General features: G+C 49.9%; 1 protein-coding gene across 3 annotated transcripts in view; it reads left to right on the forward strand.

The window, feature by feature from the left end:
• The first annotated feature begins 404 nt into the window (after positions 1-404).
• The window catches only part of ASIC1 (acid sensing ion channel subunit 1), a 220945-nt gene continuing 195852 nt past the window's right edge, over positions 405-25497 (forward strand). The window contains exons 1-3 of one of the 3 annotated variants that reach the window (XM_079966392.1): positions 405-1052; positions 1578-1950; positions 8143-8338. In XM_079966392.1, coding sequence (XP_079822518.1) covers positions 1586-1950; positions 8143-8338 — 561 coding nt within the window. In that variant the 5' untranslated portion in view covers positions 405-1052; positions 1578-1585. Of the gene's footprint in view, positions 1053-1355; positions 1951-8142; positions 8339-25497 lie in introns of those variants that run through there. The other 2 variants (XM_079966390.1, XM_079966391.1) reach the window with 2 other exon arrangements.

A 25497-nucleotide genomic window follows, 5' to 3' on the forward strand; every position in this document is an offset into this window, starting at 1 on the left:
GCCAAGGTCGCAGGTTCAATCCCCGTATGGGACAGCTGCATATACCTGCATTGCAGGGGGTTGGACTAGATGATCCTCGGGGTCACGCACCTACAATTCTATGTGCCCCAGGGTTGTGGGGCGGGGAAACACCATTTAACAATATGCCCGGCGTTGGGCGAACCGTCAGCTCGTGTGAGCTCCCGAAGCGCAATGAATGATGGCGTGAATAGGTCTCTGAATGCTCTGCGTGCGGGAGGGAGGGAGGCCGACGACGCGGGACTTTGGCATCAGTTCAGAGGAAAAAGCAAAACGTCAATGGGAGGCCACTGCGGGAGCGGGGAAGACTCGGATTTTCTCTCGCTCTCTCTAGCACACACATGTCCCCGGCCTTAGCTTGCAACAGCTCCTGCTGCCGGCGCGCACACCCTACGCCGCCCCCTGCAATCCCAGATTGGGCACCTCCAAGCGCGGCGAGCCGCTCTCCTCCTCCTCCTCGCGCACAGGCGCGCGCACTCACACACTCGCACGACGCCCAAGCCTCGCCGCTGCTGCCGCCACCCGGCGATCTCTCGCAGGGGCTCCCGGCTCGGCCAGCCAGCCCTGCCAGCCCACTTGGGCCCTGACTCCCGTGGGGGACGCGGCGAATTCCTGCGGATCCTCCTCCTCCTGCTGCCTCGGAGCCCGGCGCGATTCCCTCCCTCGGCCGCCCCGCCCCGAGGAGCAGCCGCCGCGCTCGCCACCAGGGGAGAGGATGCCTGGCTTTGGCACCGAGACACGCGCCGCCGCCGCTGCTTAGTCGCGCTCAGCTGCCTGCTTTCCGGCCCCGATCGCCTTTCTTTGATTCCAGCCAGGAAGGGAGAAGGAGGAGGATCCTCTCCGCCGCCACCACCACCTCCTCCTCCTCCCCGCCGCCGCCAGGTGCCGCCTGGGCTCGGGTACCCTTGGTGCTCTCGCCGTGCGCCTTTGCGCTTCGCAGCCTCTCCAAAAGCCCCGCACGGCCAGCCCAGCCGGCGAGCATTCCATCCCTCGGAGCGCGAGCTCCCGGCTGCCGACGCTGGCCCTGCTTCCAGGTTTGCATGCTCGGCGCGTATAGCGGGACCGCGCGGGGTGGGGAGAGGAATTGGTAGGATAGGAATGGGGGGGGGGATTCCCACACACCAGAGCCGTGGCTACGCTGGGGAGATGGGGGCGGAGTGGGGGGCTAGCCCTAGGTTTGCCCCTGGTGAAGCCTCCAGAGGGGCGCCACAAATACGCAGGGAGGGAGGTGGTGGCCAAAGTGGATTATGGAGCCGGGGGTGAAATAAAGCCCCAGCACACGCGCGCGCACACACACCCCGGGTTAAAGGGGCAGCCGGGAGAAGGGGTGCTCTCCGGGAACCGGGAAGAGCCAGAGAGGAAGGGGAGGGCGCCTCGGCGTCGATCTCGTCCTCTCCCCCAGACGACGGCTTGGCTTGGGAGGCGGGGAAGGGGAGGTGGCGGGGTTCGCTCTCTTCCCGAGCAGGTGTGGAGGGATCCGAAGAGGGCAGGCGCTCACCCGGCGTCGCCGCTTTCCTCTCGTCTCTCCCCACAGATCTGCTTCTCCTTCCCTGTCCCAGGCCTGACCATGATGGACCTGAAGGTGGACGAAGAGGAGGTGGAGAACGGGCAGCCGGTGAGCATCGAGGCGTTCGCCAGCAATTCCACGCTGCACGGCCTGTCGCACATCTTCTCGTACGAGCGCTTCTTCGCCAAGCGCGTCTTCTGGACCCTTTGCTTCCTGGGCTCCTTGGCCATGCTGGTCTTCGAGTGCAACGAGAGGATCCAGTACTACTTCCTCTATCCGCACGTCACCAAGCTGGACGAAGTGGCCACTTCCCACATGACCTTCCCGGCCGTCACCTTCTGCAACCTCAACGAGTTCCGCTTCAGCCGGGTGACCAAGAATGACCTGTACCACGCTGGTGAGCTGCTGGCCCTCCTCAATAGTCGGTAGGTCCCAGTGCGGCGGTTGGGCGATGGCGCAGGGCTCCGTGCCCGCTGAGCGGGGTACCCAAGCGCACATCGCTGCGGGTTGGCGTTCAACAGTTAGGGCACCTGCGGCCCTCGCACTGTGTGCACCTGATGTGTAGAGGGTGTGTGTGTGTGTGTTGGGGGACTTTGTGCACCAAAGTATGTTCTATGGACACGGTTCCCGGACTGGTGCATAAATGGGGAGTTGCCTGTAATCGGAATTTGCTAGCTTGACACCTTTCAAGATGTGCATTTTTGTATGCCCGGCCACTTGCATAGGCTACACCGCAGGCCCAGAAACGCCTTGCATCAGGCTAGATCCAGTGGCATGCACTGGGCATGCAGCACATGTGGCTCCTTGCAAGTGCTGCACATGCGGGTGAAACACCCCTGGCAACGTGGCACCAGGCATCCCTTTTTTCAGTCATGTTCCTTTAAGACTCTTCAAAACTGATTTATTCCCCTACTGTGGATACAGCTGTGAGCACTGCTTGCACTTCTGATTGCTTCCTTCCTTCAATGCAGCTTTTCACGCTTTTGTGTCTGAAGCCTCATCACACACACACACACACACACACACACACACACTTCCCGGTACTTAACAGAGCTGGTCCCTATGGGAACAGGGTAACGTTTACGACCAATTGGACAGGCCCTGAAGAAGGCCCCACCCTGGCATTCTTACAGGCACGATCCCTTACAATTCTCTGCAGGTGTGTTCAAGGAGATCCAGGGATAAGGCCATTAAAACTCACACCTGTGTGTGGCTCTTGTGAGAGGGCAAGAGACCTTCTGGGTTTTCTGGAAGGTTGGCTTGCACAGGAGTTATGCAGCCGGGGTTTCTTTGCCTTGTCTCTGTAGCAGAGTTGTGCTGCAGCCGCTCTCTGCTTGTTTTAGTGACTGCTCTTAAGTGCTCCGGAGCACGAACCCGAAGGAAGAACCCCCATGTGCATTTCACTGCATCTCATCCAGGCACCTCTCTGCCCTCTGCTGGAGAGAATCGCAACTCCTTGGCAGTGCATCGTGGTCCAATTATATTCCCAACTGCCGAGGGAGGGAGGAAAGTCTTGTTGCTAAGTTTGCATGGGTTTCTAAGTCAAGATGGCCCAGAATTCAGCTCGCTCAAATGCTCTCACATCCCTCTGACTCAACGGGGATGTTGTAAATCCATTCTGTTTGGCAGAATCTTGTCCTACCTGGTGCCTGATTTTTTGATTTGTTGTTGACCAGAATCTTGGGCTGTATAAAAAGGCAGTGTTGTGCAGAATGGTCCATTTTGAATGGGGCTTCCTTTTTTTAAAAGCCTGCTCCTTATTTCAAAGGCCACTGTGCCATAACATCTGGGCAGATGGCCTCTTGTTTCAGAGCATAAGAAACATATGAAGATCCCAGCTGGATTGGACAAGAAGTCCTAGTCCAGAGTTCCTTTTCCATCCATGGCCAGCAAGAAGCTTCTGGGAAACTTACAAGGCAGCAGCCCATCCCTGGTATCAGTGTCCCAAATTTTTGGTATTAATGAAGTGACATAACTGCAGCTGAACATGGAGGGTCTGTTTAGCCGCCAGAGCTAATAGCTGTGATAGGCATCTCCTCTGTGCATTTGTCTAATAACTCTTCTCTTTCCTCACCCCGAGCTGTCTAAGCTATTTGCTGTTTCTACATCTTGTGCCAGCACAACCCATAAGTTAAAATGGGGCATTTTGTAGGCAACAGCTACCCAGGGTCAGGCCGATGGTCTGATCCATTCTACTTCCAGCAGTGGCCAAATCAAAATGGACCAGCAAGCTAAAAGGATGCTGTTCCTCCTGGCTTGTCTCTCTAGATGTTCATGGTCTCTGGAACAGAAGTCCACAGTTTTTGACTGGGCTTGGCAGCTGTTGTCTCAAGTAGTGGGGCTCAGCTTTCTGGCTTCCTGGTCTACGAAAGTAACATAAGCAATGCCCTTCTTTTTGCGATTATTTCTTGGCAAGGGGGTTTTAGCAAGGAAGAAGCAGCAGGCTGTGTGTGCACATGTTTGAAGCGATGGTTCTCTAATGCAGTTCTCTATGTGCAAAATGTGCCATCTGGTGATGAATCTGGATTTCTGAGAATTGTAGTAAAGTGATATTTTGGGTGGGGGTGGAGCCACATCTCTCCATCCAGCCTTAATGATCGTGAGGTCTCGTGAAAAGCCGGCAGTGTGAAGTCCCAAGGCCTGTGATAATTGCTGGTTTCGCTCTGCCTACTCCCATGGGTTCCAGTTATATTCCTTCAGCCACGCAACTTGCTTGCTGCATCTTTCTCCCAATGCACAGTTCCATGCAAAAATATTTCAAATTACGGTCCAATGTGTGATGCAGAACACTGCACACAATTAATCACATTTATGCAAAGTAAGCAAAATGTACACATGCCTTGTCAAATTTGCTTGATTTGAGATTTTGTGTTGGAGAACTGGGTTTATTTTATTTTGCGTAACATCTGAGTAGTTTTGTGGCTGGCCCTAGCCATCTCTGAAAGTGGTATCTTTTATTTCTATCAGGCGCTGTGGGACAGATTCTGATTCCCTGGTCCTTGAACCACTAGGGCCACTGGTAGTAGGAGGAGCTTATTGCAGGCAGCTTGAGACTCTGTCACCATAACCTAGAAACCTCCTGGTCCTTGGAATTGGGTCAGCCAGTCAGCCAACCCTGTACTGCTGGCTGATAAAAACTTCCGAGATCAGCTGCACTCTATGAATAAATGGACAACTCATTCTAGGTAACGGTGGGATGGATTTGAAGGTGCAAAAGGCTAGGACCCCACTGAGCAGAAGGAGCAGAAGGGTTCCCCAGTGCAGCAGGACTGACTTGCCAGAGTTTGCAATAAGTTTAGTACCATCCAAAATGGGGGTTGCCAACCTTTTGGAGCCCTCAGGCACCTTTGCAAACTGGAGAACTGTTGTGGGCAGCACACACACAACAACAAGAACAACAACAACAACCAAGCACAGCCTGCACTCTGCAATATTGCCTACAATGGAATATTTCTTTCAAGTCTAATTTCCTTTTCCCCCTTTTTTATTTATTTTTTTAAATTTTTATTGATACAGCAAGAAAAAAGAAAAAAACACAAATACCAAATTACACACAGGAATAACCATAGACACATAATTTTCTTAACAAACAATAAAACATATATTGGTCTTGACACTAAAGACCCAACCTCGCATCTATTCCATATTTCGATTTCATATTACTTATTGCCAATACACACTTTTATCATAATTAAACTTTTTCTTAATATATCTAATTTCTTATATCTACCTTGCAACTATTACTGAAGTTCTTCGAATACTGCAACAGCGTTCTTTCAAGTCTAATTTCAATGGGAGGAGGGCAGGAGGCCTTGTGGGCACCACGGAAGGCCTCTGTGGACACATGTACAATCACAGGGCGCATGTTGGCAACCTGTGGCCTAAAGAGAGGCCATCCCATAAGATCCTTTTTTGTCCAGGATCTAAAGTTTCCCAGTTGCCCCACTGCCTCCAGGCTATTCCTCTGTGCCTCTCTGCTCCAGGAACTTCCCAGTCTTCTGGCATATCATTTATTTTTATTGACTACTATTTTATTATTTGTTAAATTTATGTACCGCCCTTCTTCAAGAGATCTCGGGGCAGTTCACAGAATAAGACACAAGATGAAACACAGTAAATAATTAAACCCAAACAACAAAACAATAACCCCCTCCCCTTTCCACAGCTGCATTTAAAAGGCTGTGGAATATTGATCAGCCAAAGGCCTGGTTGAAGAAGAATGTTTTATTTTTTAAAAGATGCATTTAAGTTTTGAAACACAACAACACACAAGGGAAGTGGAGAGCAACAACTGTGTGGAGCACATTATTGCCGTTGGAATAAAATAAACAGAAGGTTACCGGTACTTTTGCAGACATGTTAATAAAACAGATTCTGCAAAGGGACATTTTGGATGTAAGAGCCAGATATCAATAAAGTAGCCTTGACATATCATTTATTTTTTAAAAAAAACCAACCCAAAACATTCACCGCTTTCCACAAAGAAAGAAAGAAATGACTTTTACACACGAGTTAGCAACAAGAAAAATAGCAACCACCACATTCCAGGGACAAGCCATGCTTAGTGGCCTTCAACATCTGAGATGTTGGCACAGTCCTGAGTCTGGCTCTTCCAGGGATTGTGTGAGAATAATAATAGAAGCCAAATTATGTGTTGTCATTCACATAGGCTCCTTAAAGGTAAAGGGACCCCTGACCATTAGGTCCAGTCGTGACTGACTCTGGGGTTGCGGCGCTCATCTTGTTTTATCGGCTGAGGGAGCCGGTGTATAGCTTCCAGGTCATGTGGCTAGCATGACTAAGCCACTTCTGGCGAACCAGAGCAGCGCACGGAAACGCCATTTACCTTTTGCCGGAGCGGTACCTATTTATCTACTTGCACTTTGACGTGCTTTTGAAGTGCTAGGTTGGCAGGAGCAGGGACCGAGCAACAGGAGCTCACCCCATCATGGGGATTCGAACTGCCGACCTTCTGATCGGCAAGTCCTAGGCTCTGTGCTTTCACCCACAGCACCACCATATAGGCTCCATATGCTACATTTGCAGATGTCACTGGCCCCACCCACTACTGAATTCCTCCGTTACGTGCCCTACTGACATCGTAGTTGTCCATAAGGAAGCGGCTCATCCCATACCACAAAGGGGATGCTTGAATTCTCCCACAGATTCCATGTGCCAGAAATGAACCTGAGCTCTGGGCAGATGCGCCCACGTTAGGGAAAGCGAAAGGTGTGAAATACTTAGAGTCCTCAGGCAGAGCGGTAGAGATGCGTGAATCTGTCAATTTTGGATTCTCATTTTTCCAATCTTAAGTTTGGTTCTCCACATCTCTGCCTTAGTTTGTGAAGTCTTCGCAAAAGTCACTTAGTAGTATAGTTCACTTTTCTCCAAAATGACATCTTTTTGCAAGCCATTTCCCTAAAGATAACATATTGTTTGCATGTTTTCATGAATATATGCATTTTTATGCACACAGTCACCTGATGTATGCATCTTTGTAATAACATGTTTTTTATATATACCCTGCTTGGTTTCCCCAGCCACTCTGGGCAGTTTACAGCATATATAAAACATAGCAAAATATCAAACCTTAAAAACACATTTTGTTGTTGCTGCTCCTGGAGAACCACATTGCAAAAGTTGGAGAAGTGTGAAGGTCAGAGGATGGCTGCATTTTGGTTCACAAACTGTTTCAAGAAGTGCAAATTGCCGAGCCAAATTTCTTTCTGATCCATATGCCGGGATTTAGTTGGTTTGCAATTAATAATAATTTTAAAAAAACCTAAGCCAAAATAACCCAAATTTTCCATCAGGCGCAGGAAATTCCACAGCTGGCATAGATTTAATCAAACATGCATATATTGTACAGTGGTACCTCAGGTTACATACGCTTCAGGTTACAGACTCCGCTAACCCAGAAATAGTGCTTCAGGTTAAGAACTTTGCTTCAGGATAAGAACAGAAATCGTGCTCCAGTGGCGTGGCGGCAGCAGGAGGCCCCATTAGCTTAAGTAGTGCTTCAGGTTAAGAACAGTTTCAGGTTAAGAACGGACCTCTGGAACGAATTAAGTACTTAACCCGAGGTACCACTGTATTATAAAAAAAGCTCTAACTAAAAAAGAAAGAAAGAAAATAAATGTTTGGGGGAAGGAGAAAGAAAACCCTACCACATTTTTTGCCTTCATTCCTGTTACTCATGTAAAAAAACCAACCCACCCAGATGTTATACCTTTGCAAGTTGCAGTTGCGGTTGTTAAAGAGAAAAGTAACAGCATAGTCTTGAGAATGCCAGACTGCTCTTGGAAGGAATTGAGACCCGTTGCATATTATCTCAGAGGTAACACAGTGCTTTAATTACACCATGCTTTAATTGCACATATGTCTGTGAGCTGCAAGCTTCTCACAGTCGATTGCCTGTAATGGCAACGTCCCAGAATACTCCAGACCCTACCCTTCCACGTTGCAGCGCTCCTAGACTGCCCTCTGTCTGCTCCTCTCTTGCACAGGGACACCAGAGGGCATGGTGGCTCCCTGTGGACAGCAAACAACCCAGCAAAAGGGGAGACTCAAATGGACCCATTTCTCCCCTTGGGACTGAGCTGTGCGTTTTCCTTCAGGTACGAAATCCCAGACACCCAAATGGCTGACGAGAAGCAGCTGGAGATCCTCCAGGAGAAGGCCAATTTCCGCAACTTCAAGCCGAAACCCTTCAACATGCGGGAATTCTCCGACCGAGCCGGCCATGACATCCAGGAAATGCTGCTTGCCTGCACGTTCCGTGGGACGCCGTGTGACCCCAGTGACTTCAAAGTGGTGAGTCGCTGTTTCTTGGATCCAGTCTCTGGAAAGCGAAAGGCTTTGACTGCTGTGAAACTGCTGGTAGACATGGCTTGGTGCTCGTGTTGGGTGGGGAGGGAAAGTCTGTCCATGGCAGGTGAGATGTCAAGAGTAGGAGAGTGTGTATATACAACAAGCGTGTTATCTCTGATGGGCAGAGGGACACAAACCATGTACAAAGGACCGAAGTCAGTCAGGGCCTATAACAGATTTCCTCGTTCTTTTCGGCAGAGCTGAGACCTTGCTGGAGTCTTGGGATGTGTGCATTAAACCTGAGTTGATTGTGTCTGTGGCTACTGTGTGGACATACTGAGGCCTTGTGGTGCACATTTAAGATTTCTGAAGAGTTTGTTTGTGTGCTGATGCAGGGATTTCTGTCTTTGTGGATACCACAACAAGATTTAGAGATGCCTTGATTCTCCCCTCCCCAGTCCCAATAAGATGTTGGAGAAAAAGTCCTGTAAGGGAAACTGAGCATTGCTTGCCTTCTCTTCACTCGGCCTTGACATCGTAAGGCCTGTGGGCAGAGGCTCGTTGCTTCAAGGGCCTTTCCCAGCTGTAGATTTGTATATCTCTTGATATGGAATGGGGTTTGCACCATGCCTGTCTGTTCACCATCTGAATTATTTTGATGTTCGGTGCTATTGGATTGTTGTGGTGACTCATGTGAGCTTTTAAGCGGATGGGCTTGCGTTGCGTGCGATGCTTTATCAGATCTGGAAGACGGCTACCGGGCGGAGGATCTCGCAATGTGCCTCGGATGCGATTGGGGGGAAACGGAAGGGCAGCCAGCCCGATTTGTGGCTTCTTTTGCGTCAGACTGACAGGGCTTGTTTGCCTCAACCTAGAGGAAAGCAGCACAAAAACTATAGGGAGGCTTCTGTTGTCGTCATGTAGCCATCAAGTCACTTAAAACCTCCACCAAGGTGGACAGTTGCAATAATGGCTCAAGCTCCCTAGCAAGGGAGTTTTGTTTTTAATGAGAGCAGGGGAAGAAGCAGAATTATGTGACTGCTAAAATATATTGCTACCCCCACAGGAGGACCACAGAGAGAAAAAATAAAGTCTGAAAGTGACAGGGATGTGGGCACAAGCATCCTCAAGCATCATACTCAGCCCATTGATCATCCGTTTGATCCAATCAGATGCACAAACTGGGTTAAGAGGAAGGGTTAGGATGCAAACCTTATAGCTTGTTGTTGTTTAGTTGTTTAGTTGTGTCCGACTCTTCGTGACCCCCTGGACCAGAGCACGCCAGGCACTCCTGTCTTCCACTTACGCCCACAGTTTGGTCAAACTCATGCTGGTAGCTTCGAGAACACTGTCCAACCATCTCGTCCTCTGTCGCCCCCTTCTCCTTCTGCCCTCCATCTTTCCCAACATCAGGGTCTTTTCCAGGGAGTCTTCTCTTCTCATGAGGTGGCCAAAGTATTGGAGCCTCAGCTTCAGGATCTGTCCTTCCAGTGAGCACTCTGGCCTGATTTCCTGAAGAATGGAGAGGTTTGATCTTTTTGCAGTCCATGGGACTCTCAACAGTCTCCTCCAGCACCAGAATTCAAAAGCATCCATTCTTCGGCGATCAGCCTTCTTTATGGTCTATATGGTATAGCTAGGGGTGTCTAAACTCTGCACTAAAAGTAACCAATGGTTTATACTGGGTCGTAGCTCCATGGTGTGACATTTTTGTGTGGAAGGTCCCAGGTTCAGTCGCTGGCACCTTCAAGAAGGGCAAGGACAGACTCCAATCTTGAAACCCTGGAGAGCCAATTTCAGCAACTGATGACAATACTGGGCTGGATGGGCTAACTCAGTAAGAGATGGCTGCACAGAAACTTAGGACTGTAGAGTTGGAAGGGACCATGAGGGACATCTAGTCTACCCCCCCCCCATGCAGGAATCCCCAACGTGGGGCTCAAACACACAACCCTGAGTTTAAGTGTCTCGGGATATTCCGTTCCTAATTTCTGGCTGGTTGCAGGTGGGTTTTCCAGATGGCTTTTTGCCACCAAGGGCTTGCCTGGGATTCCACGTGCCATAATGGAGCTGGAAGTATCAAGTATGTAAATTGAACAAAGTTGTCTGCGTTTGTTTGTTTGTTTGTTTGTTTGTTTGGCAATAATTGTTTTGCAATGAGAGAGAGGGAGACTGGGCTTCTGGGCCAGCTCACCTGTGAGGCAAGCTGACGCAGCAAGATCAACAGGGACAGCAGATCCCGATGTGGACCTTTATTCCTCCCTTGTTCCTGATGTAGATCCTCAGTCACCCCTTCTTCCCTGGCAGGGAGAACGCCATTTTGTGGTTCACCTCAGGTGGCAAAATGTATTGGGCTGCGCCTGCTGGGCTGTCAGTGTGTGAGTGTGTGTGGTACTTTTCAGGATTATATAGGCAACACCATGGCATTGGGTTTTTTTTAAGCAGAAACTCACCAGAACTAAGGTGGGTGCTATTGGCAACTCTTTTTCTAGAAATTAGTACTGGGCAACAGAGATGGGTATCTGTTTATAGCGCCTGTAGACTAAAACTTACAGATACAGTGGTACCTTGGTTCTCAAACTTAATCCGTTCCGGAAGTTTGTTCCAAAACCAAAGAGTTCCAAAACCAAGGCGCGCTTTCCCATAGAAAGTAATGCAAAACGAATTAATCCGTTCCAGACTTTTAAAAACAACCCCTAAAACAGCAATTTAACATGAATTTTACTATCTAACGAGCCCATTGATCCATAAAATGAAAGCAATTATCAATGTACTGTACTATAAAATAAATAAGACGGTACTGTAGATAATAAAAATTAAAATTTTTAAAAATTCTTACCTGCACTAATGATGGTCATGGTTTGGATGGGGGGCTTTTATCCACTTCCGCAGTCACACAATCAATCAATCAATCAATCAGTAGCTGAACTGGGTTCTACACAGTCACAAAAATTAATCGAAAAAGCCCCAGAAACAAAAACACAAAATAGCAAAAACAAAAGTGCCAAACTTAATCAGTTGTGGAAGTCCATTTGACTTCTGAAATGTTCAGAAACCAAGGCACGGCTTCTGATTGGTGCAGGCGCCCCAGAAACAATAGCTGACAGCCGCATTGGATGTTCAGCTTCCAAAAAATGTTCGAAAACCAAAACCAAGGCGTTTGAGAACTGAGGTAGTTGGAAACAATACAGGGAGGGAAAGAGAAACGTGAGCTGTTGTTACCTGAACCTTGTTTATAACTGGGAGTGGAGATGAAGAGGATAAGTCAAAGGCCGTGTGGGGAAAGTGGGGCTTGAGGAGGATGGATCTGAAGGAAGGGAGAGCGGTGGTGCCATGTACACATCACAGAGAGGCAGCTGCGCATGTAAGGAGCAGCAAGGGGGAACAGGCACCTGTGTGGGTGTCTGAGGGCCCTGCTCCTTCCTGCCACTCACCATCTGGCCTGGGGCGGGGCCTGAAGCCCCATAAGGACTGCTGTGCTCTGCTGCCCAGGAGGACTCTCCTGTGTGGGTGTCTGAGGGCCCTGCTCCTTCTTGCCACTCACCATCTGGCCTGCGGTGGGGCCTGAAGCCTCACAGGGACTGCTGGACTCTGCTGCCCAGGAGGACTCTCCTGTGTGGGTGTCTGAGGGTCCTGCTCCTTCCTGCCACTCACCATCTGGCCTGCGGTGGGGCCTGAAGCCCCATAAGGACTGCTGTGCTCTGCTGCCCAGGAGGACTCTCTTGTGTGGGTGTCTGAGGGCCCTGCTCCTTCTTGCCACTCACCATCTGGCCTGCGGTGGGGCCTGAAGCCTCACAGGGACTGCTGGACTCTGCTGCCCAGGAGGACTCTCCTGTGTGGGTGTCTGAGGGTCCTGCTCCTTCCTGCCACTCACCATCTGGCCTGGGGCGGGGCCTGACAGGCCTGACAGGGACGATTGCTGTCACTGCTGCTGCGGCCCAGGGGGATCCGGAGGGGTGCAGAGTTCTTTTTAAAATGTTTTAAAATTTTCCTTTTCCTTTTTATTTCTTTATTATTATTATTATTGTCATTATTATTACTGTATATGCAGGGATGGGGTGGGGTGGGATGGGTGTTTAGTTGGGAATTTGTTTTGATTTTGATGGATTTGTAATTTTTGGAGTTTTTTATTTGTATTGTTTTTTTGTTTTTTGGGGTTTCTTTTTTGTTTTGTTTTCATTGTTTTAAGGTCTTATTTTGTTCTTAAGGGGAGGGGTCAGGGCTGCCGGGGAGTGGGTCCCAGCCAACAAAATGGCTGCGGCATGTTCCACAGGGGGGGATGCGTTGGGACAACCGATCTCAGTGATCTCGGGTAGGAGGAGGAGTTACGCTAAGACCAGACCATGTCATTACAGAGGAGGCAGGTTTAGTCGTTGTCTGAGGACTATCCCTGCCTCCAGGTCTGGTCCTGACCAGATGGATACTAGAATCAGCAAGGGATTCCCACATGACCTGAAGGTGCTGCTGTGCAATGCCAGGTCAATGATTCATAAGACCACTGCCATCCATGACCTGATCATGGATGGGGGATTTGACCTGGCATGTGTAACAGAGACTTGGTTGAATGAAGCGGATGGGCCTGTTCTTGCTGCTGCTTGTCCACCAGGTTTCTCTTACGCACAGCAACCCAGGCCTTGTGGGCGGGGAGGGGGGGTTGCAGTGATTTTTAGGAAGTCATTAGTTTGCACCAGGCGTCCTATTGGGAAGACCCAGTTCTCTGAGTGCATGTTCTGGAAGTTGGGCAATAGGGGCAGTACAGGATTCCTTTTGGTGTACCGACCTCCCCGCTGCACCAAGGATTCCCTGCCCGAGCTGCTTCAGGTCGTGGCGGATGTTCTCCTGGAGACACCTAGTTTGGTTGTCCTAGGGGATTTTAATATCCATGCCGACACGACCTTACAAGGGGCCGCTCGGGACTTCATGGAAAGCATGGCCTCCATGGGGCTGTCCCTGAATAAGTTTGGCCCAACCCATAGCCGCGGACATGCCTTGGACCTGGTGTTTACCTCTACGGATGTTGGTGACCTGACACTAACTAAAAGTGAAACAAAAGAAGTGCCATGGTCAGATCACTTCCTGGTGCAACTGGACTTCTCCGCGACCCTTCCCCTCTGCAGGGAGGTGGGACCGATTCGGATGGTCCGCCCCCGCCACTTAATGGATCCAAATGGTTTCCAGAGAGTGGTAGGGGATGCTTTATCCCATGTTGATGGCCCTTCAGCTGATTCCCTGGTGGCCCGCTGGAATGTGGAGTTAACCAGGGCTATTGACTGTTTGGCTCCGAAGCGCCCTCTCCGATTGCATGGAGCCCGGAGAGCCCCGTGGTTTTCCACGGATCTGAGGGCAATGAAACAATCGTTGAGACGGCTAGAGCGCCGGTGGCGGATAACTCATTCTGAAGCTGACCGGACACAGGTTAGAGCTCAATGTCGAGCCTACCAAGTGGCGGTAGCGACGGCGAAGAAGACTTTCTTCACCGCCTCTATTGCATCTGCAGAAAACAGCAGCAGGAGACTTTTTCAGGTGGTCCGCAATTTAGCGGAACCACCTGCTACATCAGGGCCCAGTACGGGCCACATGATCTCCTGCAATGATTTTGCAAAGTTTTTTGCAGATAAAGTCGCTCAGATTCGGGAAGAGGTAGACGCCACCGTGGGAGCAGGGCCGGGGCGGGAGAGTGCTAGAGTCCTGTCTAGTCAAATTGCATGGGATCAATTCCAATCTGTTACCTCCGAGGATGTGGACAGGCTGCTTGGACGAGTGAAACCAACCACCTGTCTCCTTGATCCTTGCCCATCCTGGCTTATAAAAGCTAGCCGGGAAGGACTGGGCGATGGGCTTCGTGGGGTGGTGAATGCTTCCCTCCGTGAGGGAGCCTTCCCAGACCCGCTGAAAGAGGCGGTTATCAAACCACTTCTTAAAAAACCATCTTTAGATGCGGCCACGATGGCCAGCTATCGCCCAGTCTCAAATCTTCCATTCTTGGGCAAGGTGATTGAGCGAGTGGTTGCTGAACAACTCCAGGCACGCCTGGAAGAAGCGGACCATTTGGATCCCTTCCAGTCGGGATTCAGGCCTCATCATGGGACTGAAACTGCCTTGGTCGCACTGGTTGATGATCTCCGGCGGGCTAGGGACAAAGGTGAGAGCTGTTTCCTAGTTCTGCTGGATCTCTCAGCGGCGTTTGATACCATCGACCATAACATCCTTCTGGACCGTCTTGAGGGGCTGGGAGCTGGGGGCACTGTCCTACAGTGGTTCCGCTCCTTCCTCCTGGGCCGTGTTCAGAAAGTGGTGGTGGGGGATGAGTGTTCAGACCCCTGGGCTCTCACTTGTGGGGTGCCTCAGGGTTCTGTCCTCTCCCCCATGCTTTTCAACATTTACATGCAGCCGCTGGGAGAGATCATCAGGGGGTTTGGGCTGGGTGTTCATCAGTATGCGGACGATACCCAGCTCTACCTCTCTTTCAAATCAGAACCAGTGAAGGCGGTGAAGGTCCTGTGTGAGTGTCTGGAGGCGGTTGGAGGATGGATGGCGGCTAACAGATTGAGATTGAATCCTGACAAGACAGAAGTACTGTTTCTGGGGGACAGGAGGCGGGCAGGTGTGGAGGACTCCCTGGTCCTGAATGGGGTAACTGTGCCCCTGAAGGACCAGGTGCGCAGCCTGGGAGTCATTTTGGACTCACAGCTGTCCATGGAGGCACAGGTTAAATCCGTGTCCAGGGCAGCTGTGTACCAGCTCCATCTGGTACGCAGGCTGAGACCCTATCTGCCTGTGGACTGCCTCGCCAGAGTGGTGCATGCTCTGGTTATCTCCCGCTTGGATTACTGCAATGCACTCTACGTGGGGCTACCTTTGAAGGTGACCCGGAAACTACAACTAATCCAGAACGCAGCAGCCAGACTGGTGACAGGGAGCGGCCACCGAGACCATATAACACCGGTCTTGAAAGACCTACATTGGCTCCCAGTACGTTTCCGAGCACAATTCAAAGTGTTGGTGCTGACCTTTAAAGCCCTAAACGGCCTCGGTCCAGTATACCTGAAGGAGCGTCTCCACCCCCATCGTTCTACCCGGACACTGAGGTCCAGCACCAAGGGCCTTCTGGCGGTTCCCTCACTGCGAGAAGCCAAGTTACAGGGAACCAGGCAGAGGGCCTTTTCGGTAGTGGCGCCCTCCTTGTGGAATGCCCTCCCACCAGATGTCAAAGAGAACAACAACTACCAGACTTTTAGAAGACATCTGAAGGCAGCCCTGTTCAGGGATGCTTTTAATGTTTGATGTATCATAGTATTTTAATATTCTTTTGGAAGCCGCCCAGAGTGGCTGGGGAGGCCCAGCCAGATGGGCGGGGTATAAATAATAAATTATTATTATTATTATTATCATTTGAGAAGGTGAGAGAGCTGGAGGAGAGACGTAAAGAGAATATAAAGGAGCACGAATATAAAGAGGGAAAACAAAAGAGGCAGAAGGGAAGCAAGGTGGGGCAAGGCTACGGATCTCTTTAAATGTAAGGACAAGGACCCCAAAGGGGATGGGAAGCCAACAAAAGGCACCAAAAGGAACATCACATGCTCTGAGTGACAAGAGAGGTAAATATTTTTGACAGCAGAGGTTTGGAATAGAAGTGAGATGACGGAGGGAACGAGGAAGTCTGAAGCTGAGGTTGCTGCAACAGTCAAGGTGGAAGATGACTACTTAGGCATGGACCAGAATTTGACCCGGGGCAGAGAAAATTTTTTTTGTGGGGTGTTATGTTGTGCAGGCACTATCCTACCACTGGGGTGATGGATCTCCTTGCTGGCTTTCAAGATTTCCCCAGCAATCAAGCCTGCTTTTATTTCCCTAAGGGCTTTAAAAAAAAAATTGAAAAGGAAAAGACATGTATGATCTGTTGTCTCTTTCTGGTTACTGAGTGTTGAGTGCAGTCTTGATCTCTGCTCTAATGTGGTGCAATTGCAGAAGGGTGCCTTCTTCCTTGTGTCTTGAGGAATTAGATGCCCAGATTTAGGGAGAATATAGCCTGAAGGAGCAAAAGTCTTCTGTGCTGGGGAGGAGGCACAAGGCAGAATACCACACCGGTTGTAGGCTTGCATGCGGAAAAGTGGACAAGAGATCCCATACTTTCAGCGTCCTGAGTGGTTAGATCACACTTGCTGTACAGCTGCTGCCACCGGCTTCTCCTGGCTGTGATTACATTCAGCAGTAGCATGGTGCTGGCTGTCTACAAAGCAGTGGGGCTGAGACTTTTTCACAATGAACCTCCATGTGCAGCCATGGAAGGACTGTTGGTGGCTAGCTTGGAGCCCCTGGTAAACACGCCTAAATAATAATAATAATAATAATAATAATAATAATAATAATTAATAATTAATAATTAATAATTAATAATTAATAATTAATAATAAATAATAATTAAAAAAAGGGACGCAGGTGGCGCTGTGGGTTAAAGCCTCAGCGCCTAGGACTTGCCGATCGAAAGGTCGGCGGTTCGAATCCCTGCGGCGGGGTGCGCTCCCGCTGCTCGGTCCCAGCGCCTGCCAACCTAGCAGTTCGAAAGCACCTCCGGGTGCAAGTAGATAAATAGGGACCGCTTACCAGCGGGAAGGTAAACGGCGTTTCCGTGTGCGGCTCTGGCTCGCCAGAGCAGCGATGTCACGCTGGCCACGTGACCCGGAAGTGTCTCCGGACAGCGCTGGCCCCTGGCCTCTTAAGTGAGATGGGCGCACAACCCCAGAGTCTGTCAAGACTGGCCCGTATGGGCAGGGGTACCTTTACCTTTACCTAATAATTAAAAAAATAAAAATAAAAATATTATTTATACCCTGCCCATCTGGCTGGGCTTCCCCAGCTACAGTGGTGCCCCGCAAGACGAACACCTCGCAAGACGGAAAACCCACTAGACGAAAGGGTTTTCCGTTTTGGAGGCGCTTCGCTAAACGAATTTCTCTATGGGGTTGCTTCGCAAGACGAAAAAATCTTGTGAGTTCCCGCGGGGTTTTTTCGCTCCCCCCCCCTTTCCTAAGCTGCTAAGCTGCTTATCAGCTGTTCCGCTGATAAACCGCTTAACAGCTGATCGCTAAAAGCCGCTAGACCGCTATTAGCGCTAATCCGCTAAGCTGTCAATGGGCTTGCTTCGCAAGACGAATAAACTGCTAGATGAAGAGAATCACGGAACGGATTCTTTTCATCTTGCGAGGCACCACTGTACTCTGGGCGGCTTCCAAAAAAATATTAAAATACTGTAATACATCAAACATTAAAAGCTTCCCTAAAAAAGGGCTGCCTTCAGATGTCTTCTAAAAGTCTGGTAGTTGTTGTTCTCTTTGACATCTGGTGGGAGGGCGTTCCACAGGGAGGGCGCCACCACCGAGAAGGCCCTCTGCCTGCTTCCCTGTAACTTGGCTTCTCGCAGTGAGGGAACCGCCAGAAGGCCCTCGTTGCTGGACCTCAGTGTCCGGGTAGAACGATGGGGGTGGAGACGCTCCTTCAGATATACTGGACCGAGGCCGTTTAGGGCTTTAAAGGTCAGCACCAACACTTTGAATTGTGCTGGGAGCCAATGTAGGTCTTTCAAGACCGGTGTTATAGGGTCTCGGCAGCCGCTCCCAGTCACCAGTCTGGCTGCCGCGTTCTGGATTAGTTGTAGTTCCCAGGTCACCTTCAAAGGTAGCCTCACGTAGAGCGCATGGCAGTAGTCCAAGCGGGAGATAACCAGAACATGCACCACTCTGGCAAGACAGTGGGACCAGAGTCCCCTGGCATGGGACCAGGATGTTTGGAGGGCAGTTTCTTCTAGGGTTGGGTGATAAATCGATTTGAAGTCTATACAGTGGTTCCCTGGTTCTTGAACTTAATCTGTTCCGGGAGTCCATTTGACTCCCGAAACCATTCAAAAACCAAGGCACGGCTTCCAATTGGCTGCAGGAGCTTCCTGCACTCAAGCGGAAGCCATGTCGGACGTTCGGCTTCCAAAAAAATTCGCAAACCAGAACACTTACTTCCGGGTTTGCATCGTTCGGGAGCTAAGCCATTTGAGTACCAAGGTACCAGTGTATTGTGATACTGGTTTCATAATTTTTGACCTGGCAATATGCAGTGGTACCTTGGTTTTCAAACGTCTCCGTTGACGAACATTTCGGTTTACAAACGCCATAAACCTTGGAAGTAAGTGTTTCGATTTTCGAACACGCCTCGGAAGTCAAACATGCCACCCGGCTTCTGCTGAGTGCGAGATCCTGAGGCCTAGCTGTCGGTTGTTGAGTTTTCAGTTTTCGAACATTTCAGAACTTGAACGGTCTTCTGGAACGGATTACGTTCAAAAATCAAGGTACACTGTACAGTCATATCTCGGGTTAAATATGCTTCATGTTGAGCATTTTCAGGTTGCGTTCCGCGGCGACCCAGAAGTAATGGAACAGGTTACTTCCGGGTTTCGCTGCTCGTGCATGCGCAGATGCTCAAAATGACGTCATGTGCATGCGCAGAAACGGTGAATTGTGACATGCACAGACGTGGGTTGCGTTCTGCTCAGAATGCGAACGGGGCTCTGGAACGGATCCCCTTCTCATCCAGAGGTACCACTGTTTTGCGAATCATGATGTGTTTGTGTGTGTGTGTGTGTGTGTGCTATGCGGAAATCACAATGTGGGGAAAACCGTGAAGCCAGCCAATGCGTCTCTCGATTCCTGCAGCCCCTGTTAAGTCTGCCTGCTCAGCAATCCCTTCCCTCCTGCAGGAAGCAGCGAGTCCCAGGAGCAGGCGCTAGCAAAAATCACGATGCGGGGAAAACCGTGAAGCCAGCCAGTGCCTCTGCATAGCTCCATCCTTATTTCAAGCATTGTGATATATTGGTATATCGTGATGTTCAGGCTGGTGATAGATCGCAGTGTTGAAAACCAGATATTGCCCTGCTCTAGCCTCTTCCCATTCAAATCATGCTCCCTCTCTGCACTGAACATCGGAGACCCTGCAATGTGTTCCATTCCTCTTCAGAGGCAAAAGGCAGGGCCTTTTCAGTTGTGGCACCCAGGTTGTGGAACTCCCCCCTCTAGAAGGGCTCAGTTGGCCCCCACCCTGCTAAGACTCGGAGGAGGACTGTAGCTCAGTGGCAAAGCATTTGCTTTCCATGCAAAAGATCCCCGGTAGGGCTGGGAGGGACTCCTGTCCCAAGGTTTCTGCCATTCATTTCAGTAGCAGTACAGAGCTAGATAAACCGATGTTCTGACTCTGTATCAGGCAGCTCCCTGCATTTTTTAAAAATTGCTTTTTGTTTCGGTTTGAAGTTTAATCTCCCTGTGTTGATTATGCTTTGTTTTGTTCTGCTCCTGGCTTTTATTCTGTTTAATTGATGTCATTGTGTGCCGTTTGCTTTGTCGCAAGCCGCTTTGAGGCACCGTTTTAAGGAGAAACGGCAGCAACTCGACTTATTTTACAAAATAAAAGAGCGATGGGAATGTCTTAGCTGAGAGGAAGAGCAGAACCAGAAGCTGTTGGTAGCTATGGGGTCCGATCAGTAGGAGCAAGTGCCCCAAACTCCTTCCCCTAAATGTGAGCCAGGAGCTTTTGCAATTCTCTCTTAACCATTTCAGAGCAAGGAGAGAGCCCCGCTGAATAGGGATCGACGTTTTGGCTGCCTCCCCAAATTAAACCATTAGCTAATGCGACTGTAGGACAGAATGGAGAGGAGGAGATAGGATCAAGCAGACGTTTGTCCCTTTGCTGAGCAGCTGCATCTCCTAGCCATAGGAAGGTTCACATCTAAGCACACCCAGTTTATAAACCAGGGTCCTCATTGTGCACACGTAAAACCCTCTCAGGAAAGCAGCAATCGTATTGATCACTCATGGGGCTAAATGTCATTCTTTCAGTCCTCCGAACAGCTGACAGGCCCCGTGGCTGCTTTTCTAGGGGGAGGGACGCCAAGTGTGCAGCCCTGATAGCAGGATCGGGGTAGAAACTGAATGCACAGCACCAATTTGTACAGGAATCCACAGGACAGGGGACTACGCCTGGTCCATAATCCCAATTACCAGCTTTCCTGGGAGAAGGACATGCGTTCCCGTTGAGAGGTTCCTCAACCTGGAAGTCTTTCCAGTTGGTCACCAGAAAACATTCTGCACATTCTCTGAAGCACCCGGCCTTAAGCATATTATGATTTCACATATTCTATGCCAGCGCTTAGACTTTCAGAACAAGTTCCAGGGCTCTCTTTTGAAACTCAGCCCTGATCTAATCAAGCTGTATTAGCTCTTGGCTTGTTGATCCAGATTCTGATGTTTTGAAAAATCCTGAGCCACACCTGAATGTATCACTCAGTGCATCATGATATTTGTGTTTTATGTTTTTACGTTCTGAATTTTATCCTGTGAACTGCCATAAGACTTGCGGGGATAGGGCGGTATACAAATTTTAATAATAATATAGAGAAGGAGGAATGGCCACACTTTGCCAGCAGATCCCAGGACTGGATACAACAATTTAAAATTCAGAGCTAGAAACAGTTAAAACAGATTACAGATGGCGGCTGACAGATTGAGGTTGAATTCTGACAAGAAGCACTGTTTTGGGAGGGACTCCCTGGTCTTGAATGGGGTAACTTTGCCCCTGAAGGACCAGGTGCGCAGCCTGGGAGTCATTTTGGACTCATAGCTTTCCATAGAGGTGCAGAACAATTCTGTGTCCAGGGCAGCTGTCTACCAGCTCCATCTGGTACGCAGGCTGAGACCCTACCTGCCCACAGACTGTTTTACTAGAGTGGTGCATGTTCTGGTTATCTCCCGCTCTATGTGGGGCTACCTTTGAAGGTGCTCTATGTGGGGCTACCTTTGAAGGTGACCCGGAAACTACAACTAATCCAGAATGCAGCAGCTAGACTGGTGACTGGGAGCGGCCGCCAAAACCACATAACACCAGTCTTGAAAGACCTACATTGGCTTCCAGTACGTTTCCAAGCACAATGCAAAGTGTTGGTGCTGACTTTAAATGCCCTAAATGGCCTCAGCCCAGTATACCTGAAGGAGCGTCTCCACCCCCATTATTCAGCCCAGACACTGAGGTCCAGCTCCGAGGGCCTTCTGGCGGTTCCCTCACTGAAAGGTTACATAGAACTGGGCAGAAGGCCTTCTCGGTGATGGTGCCCACCCTGTGGAATGCCCTCCCATCAGATGTCAAGGAAATAAACAACTACCTGACTTTTAGAAGACACCTGAAGGCAGCCCTGTTTAGGGAAGTTTTTAATGTTTGATGTTTTATTGTGCTATTAATATTCTGTTAGAGGCTGCTCAGAGTGACTGGGGATATCCAGCCAGATGGGCGGGGTATAAATAATACATTATCATTATCATTATTATATTAATACAATAACAAGAATTGGGTAAAGAGGTGTGTCTTCAACATTTACCAAAAGTTGTATATTGAAGAAGGCAGACACACCTCTGTAGGGAGGGAATTCCACAGCTGAGGGGCTGCCACAGAGAATGCCCCCTCTCAGGCCACCACCAACCCAAACCTCTGAGGGGGTGGAACTACCAAGAGGGCCCCCTTTAAAAATATTCCCACCCACCCCCAAAGGTAAGCTGATCTCCTTCTTGAGGTGTCCACCCAGGTTCTAGTAACCTCCAGTCATGGAATAGGACATAAAAACTCTGGTTAAATCCTAACCTGAGCAGTGCCATCATTGCTAGGCCTGGCATCAGTGCCTGGCACTCTTTGGCAACGGCCGATGCCTGTCATTGCTTTCTGCCTTGGGTGGCCATGAATGGGAATGGTCCCTTTTTAATTCTCAGCGCTGTCTGGAGTGGCAGAACATGGGTGAGATGGCGTGGAGAGACCTTTGGGACCCCGTGTGAAAATGTTAATGGTGCTTCCATTCTGCCACCACCGAGTAAGCCGGTGGCACTTGAGAAGAAGAAGAGTTTGGATTTGATATCCCGCTTTATCACTACCCGAAGGAGTCTCAAAGCGGCTAATATTCTCCTTCCCCTTCCTCCCCCACAACAAACACTCTGTGAGGTGAGTGGGGCTGAGAGACTTCAAAGAAGTGTGACTAGCCCAAGGTCACCCAGCAGCTGCATGTGGAGTAGCGGAGACGCGAACCCAATTCCCCAGATTACGAGTCTGTCGCTCTTAACTACTACACCACACTGGCTCTCTTGAGGCCAGCACTGGCCAGGCACACTCCCAAGCCCAGAGCATTGCCAAGCATTTCAGAGCCTAACTGGTTAACCAAGGTGCTTGGCACCTGCTGAAGGGGGGGTCGGCCTCATCCTTCTGCAGTGGAGCATAGCAGCACAAACATCTCAAGGCAACGCAGAAAGAGCTTTATCTCCCGTTGCAGAGGCTGGGCACTAAGGCATATCAATTGCTTGGCTGCTACTTCTGGCCAGAGGGCGGGGAGAAAACTTACTGGCGAGTTCCTTCTCTTCCATGCATCAAATCTCTTCCTATCTCTGTCCCTCTATCTGCCCTGTCCAGCACTCCAGTCTTGGCTCGCAGTCTCCAACGCCACCATGCTTCTCTCGGTGTCTGGTGTTTGTGACCTTTTCTATATATCATTCCTCCCCACTCCTTTTGCATACCTTCCACATTTTCAACGATGAAAATAGGGGCATCCTATTCCACCATCAGCAGCAGTATTTTACTATTTGTATCCCACCCCTCTGGGTTGCCCCAGCCACTCTGGGCAGCTTCCAACATACAGTGGAACTTAATCTCAGGTTAAGTACTTAATTTGTTCCGGAGGTCTGTTCTGACCTGAAACTGTTCTTAACCTGAAGCACCACTTTAGCTAATGGGGCCTCCTGCTGCTGCCGCACCGCCGGAGCACAATTTCTGTTCTCATGCTGAAGCAAAGTTCTTAACCTGAAGCAATATTTCTGGGCTAGCGGAGTATGTAACCTGAAATGTATGTAACCCGAGGTACCATTGTATATAAAAACATAATGAAACATGAAACATTTTAAAGAAAACCTTCCCTATACAGGGCTGCCTTCAGATGTCTTCTGAAGGTTGTATAGTTACTTATCTCCTTGGCTCAGGGGTTGCGTAACTCCATACCCTCTATGATGAAAATAGTGACATCCTAAGGAAAAGCAGAAAAGGGACGCAGGTGGGACTGTGGGTTAAACCACAGAGTCTAGGACTTGCCGATCAGAAGGTTGGCGGTTCGAATCCATGCGACTGGGTGAGCTCCCATTGCTCGGTCCCTGCTCCTGCCCACCTAGCAGTTTGAAAGCTCACCAAAGTGCAAGTAGATAAATAGGTACCACTCCGGTGGGAAGGTAAACGGCGTTTCTGTGTGCTGCCAGAAGCAGCTTAGTCATGCTGGCCACATGACCCGGAAGCTGTACACCGGCTCCCTCGGCCAATAAAGCGAGATGAGCACCGCAACCCCAGAGTCAGTGACTACTGGACCTGATGGTCAGGGTTCCCTTTATTCCACCATCAGCAGCATCATTTTACTATTTGTACCCCACCCATCTGACTGGGTTGCCCAGCCACTCTGGGCAGCTTCCAACATGTATAAAAACATAATGAAACATCAAACATTAAAAAAAACCTTCCCTATGTCAGATGTCTTCTGAAGGTTGTGTAGTTACTTATCTCCTTGGCTCAGGGGTTGCGTAACTCCATACCCTCTCTGATGAAAATAGGGACGTCCTAAGGAAAAGCGGGACATTCCGGGATCAAATCAGAAACTGGGACGGCTTCTGTAAATCCAGGACTGTCCCTGGAAAATAGGGACACTTGGAGAGTCTGCTTTCCCTGGAAATGTGCTTTAATGATAGGCAGGTCTCTTTGCAAAAGGCCTGCAAAAGCAGCAGAGATATGTGGGGGAGAGGGGAGAAGCGCAGCACAAGGGGGCTCCCCTCTTTTTCATCTCCGCCGCCTCCTTCTCCCAGAGTGGTGCTATAATGAGATGTCATCCCCCGAAAATCCAGCCAGAGTGAGCGAGACAAACGACAAGACAGAGAAACATAAATAGACACTCAGGCGCTTGGCGTATCAGTGGAATACAATTTTCAGTCTCTCGCTGGTGCTTTGTCACCCGCCGCCTCCGTTCCCCTCACCCAGTGCACCCTTGCCCCTCCCTGGGCCAGCATTTGTTTCGTGCCGCCGCCGACACACGAGAGCCGGCACACGATAGGCTCGGTGTTGCTCTCTGTCTCGCTAGGTTCAGCTGGAAAATTATATGGTAACGGTGCTGCGCTGCAGGAAAGTTGGCTGATAAACGCCACGGAGGGAGATGGTGTCGCTTACAAGAGATCAGTCCTCTCCGCTGCTCCAGGTAGGAGGCACAGCGTCGCCTCTTCCCTTCTGCTTTGTGGTCCTCATTGTTTCCCGTGAACACACACACACAAGCGGAGGCATGCAGCAGAGTACAACCAGCCACCTCTCTCTGTGATCAGTGCTCAAACAACAAACAAATCTGGAAGAGACACAACTGCAAAGCATTCGCAGCCGATGTGAGATGCAACACTTCTGGATCAAAGGACTAGCTTCCTGTGTCTTTGGTGGTTGGGCTCAGGTGTACAGTGAGCCAGGCACAGTTTGTTTGTGTGTAGTTTTTTTTAAGGAGATAGGAAGATGAATAAAGCCCATTTGGGCTCTTCGTATAAATCCTAGTTGGTATTAAAGGGAAAGGGTAAAGGGACCCCTGGCCATTAGGTCCAGTTGTGACGGACTCTGGGGTTGCAACACTCATCTCGCTTTATTGGCCGAGGGAGCCGGTGTACAGCTTCCGGGTCATGTGGCCAGCATGACTAAGCCGCTTCTGGCGAAACAGAGAAGCGCATGGAAACGCCGTTTACCTTCCTGCCAGAGCGGTACCTATTTATCTACTTGCACTTTGACGTGCTTTCGAACTGCTAGGTTGGCAGGAGCAGGGACCAAGCAAAGGGAGCTCACTCCGTCGTGGGACAAACAATGGGAGCTCACCCCATTGAGGGGATTCGAACCACTGACCTTCTGATCGGCAAGTCCTAGGCTCTGTGGTTTAACCCACAGCGCCACCATCCCAATTGTTTTTCTTTTTTAAAAAATCTGTTAGTACAGCAACCCTGTGCGTGTCTATTGGGTTCAAGTGCAGAGAGTCTTGCTCCCAAGTAAGCCTGCCTAGGATCGCAGCTCCAGTCTGCATACATTTGCATACAAGG

The sequence above is a fragment of the Podarcis cretensis genome (assembly GCF_951804945.1).
Source record: "Podarcis cretensis genome assembly, chromosome: 2".
NCBI lineage: Eukaryota > Metazoa > Chordata > Lepidosauria > Squamata > Lacertidae > Podarcis > Podarcis cretensis.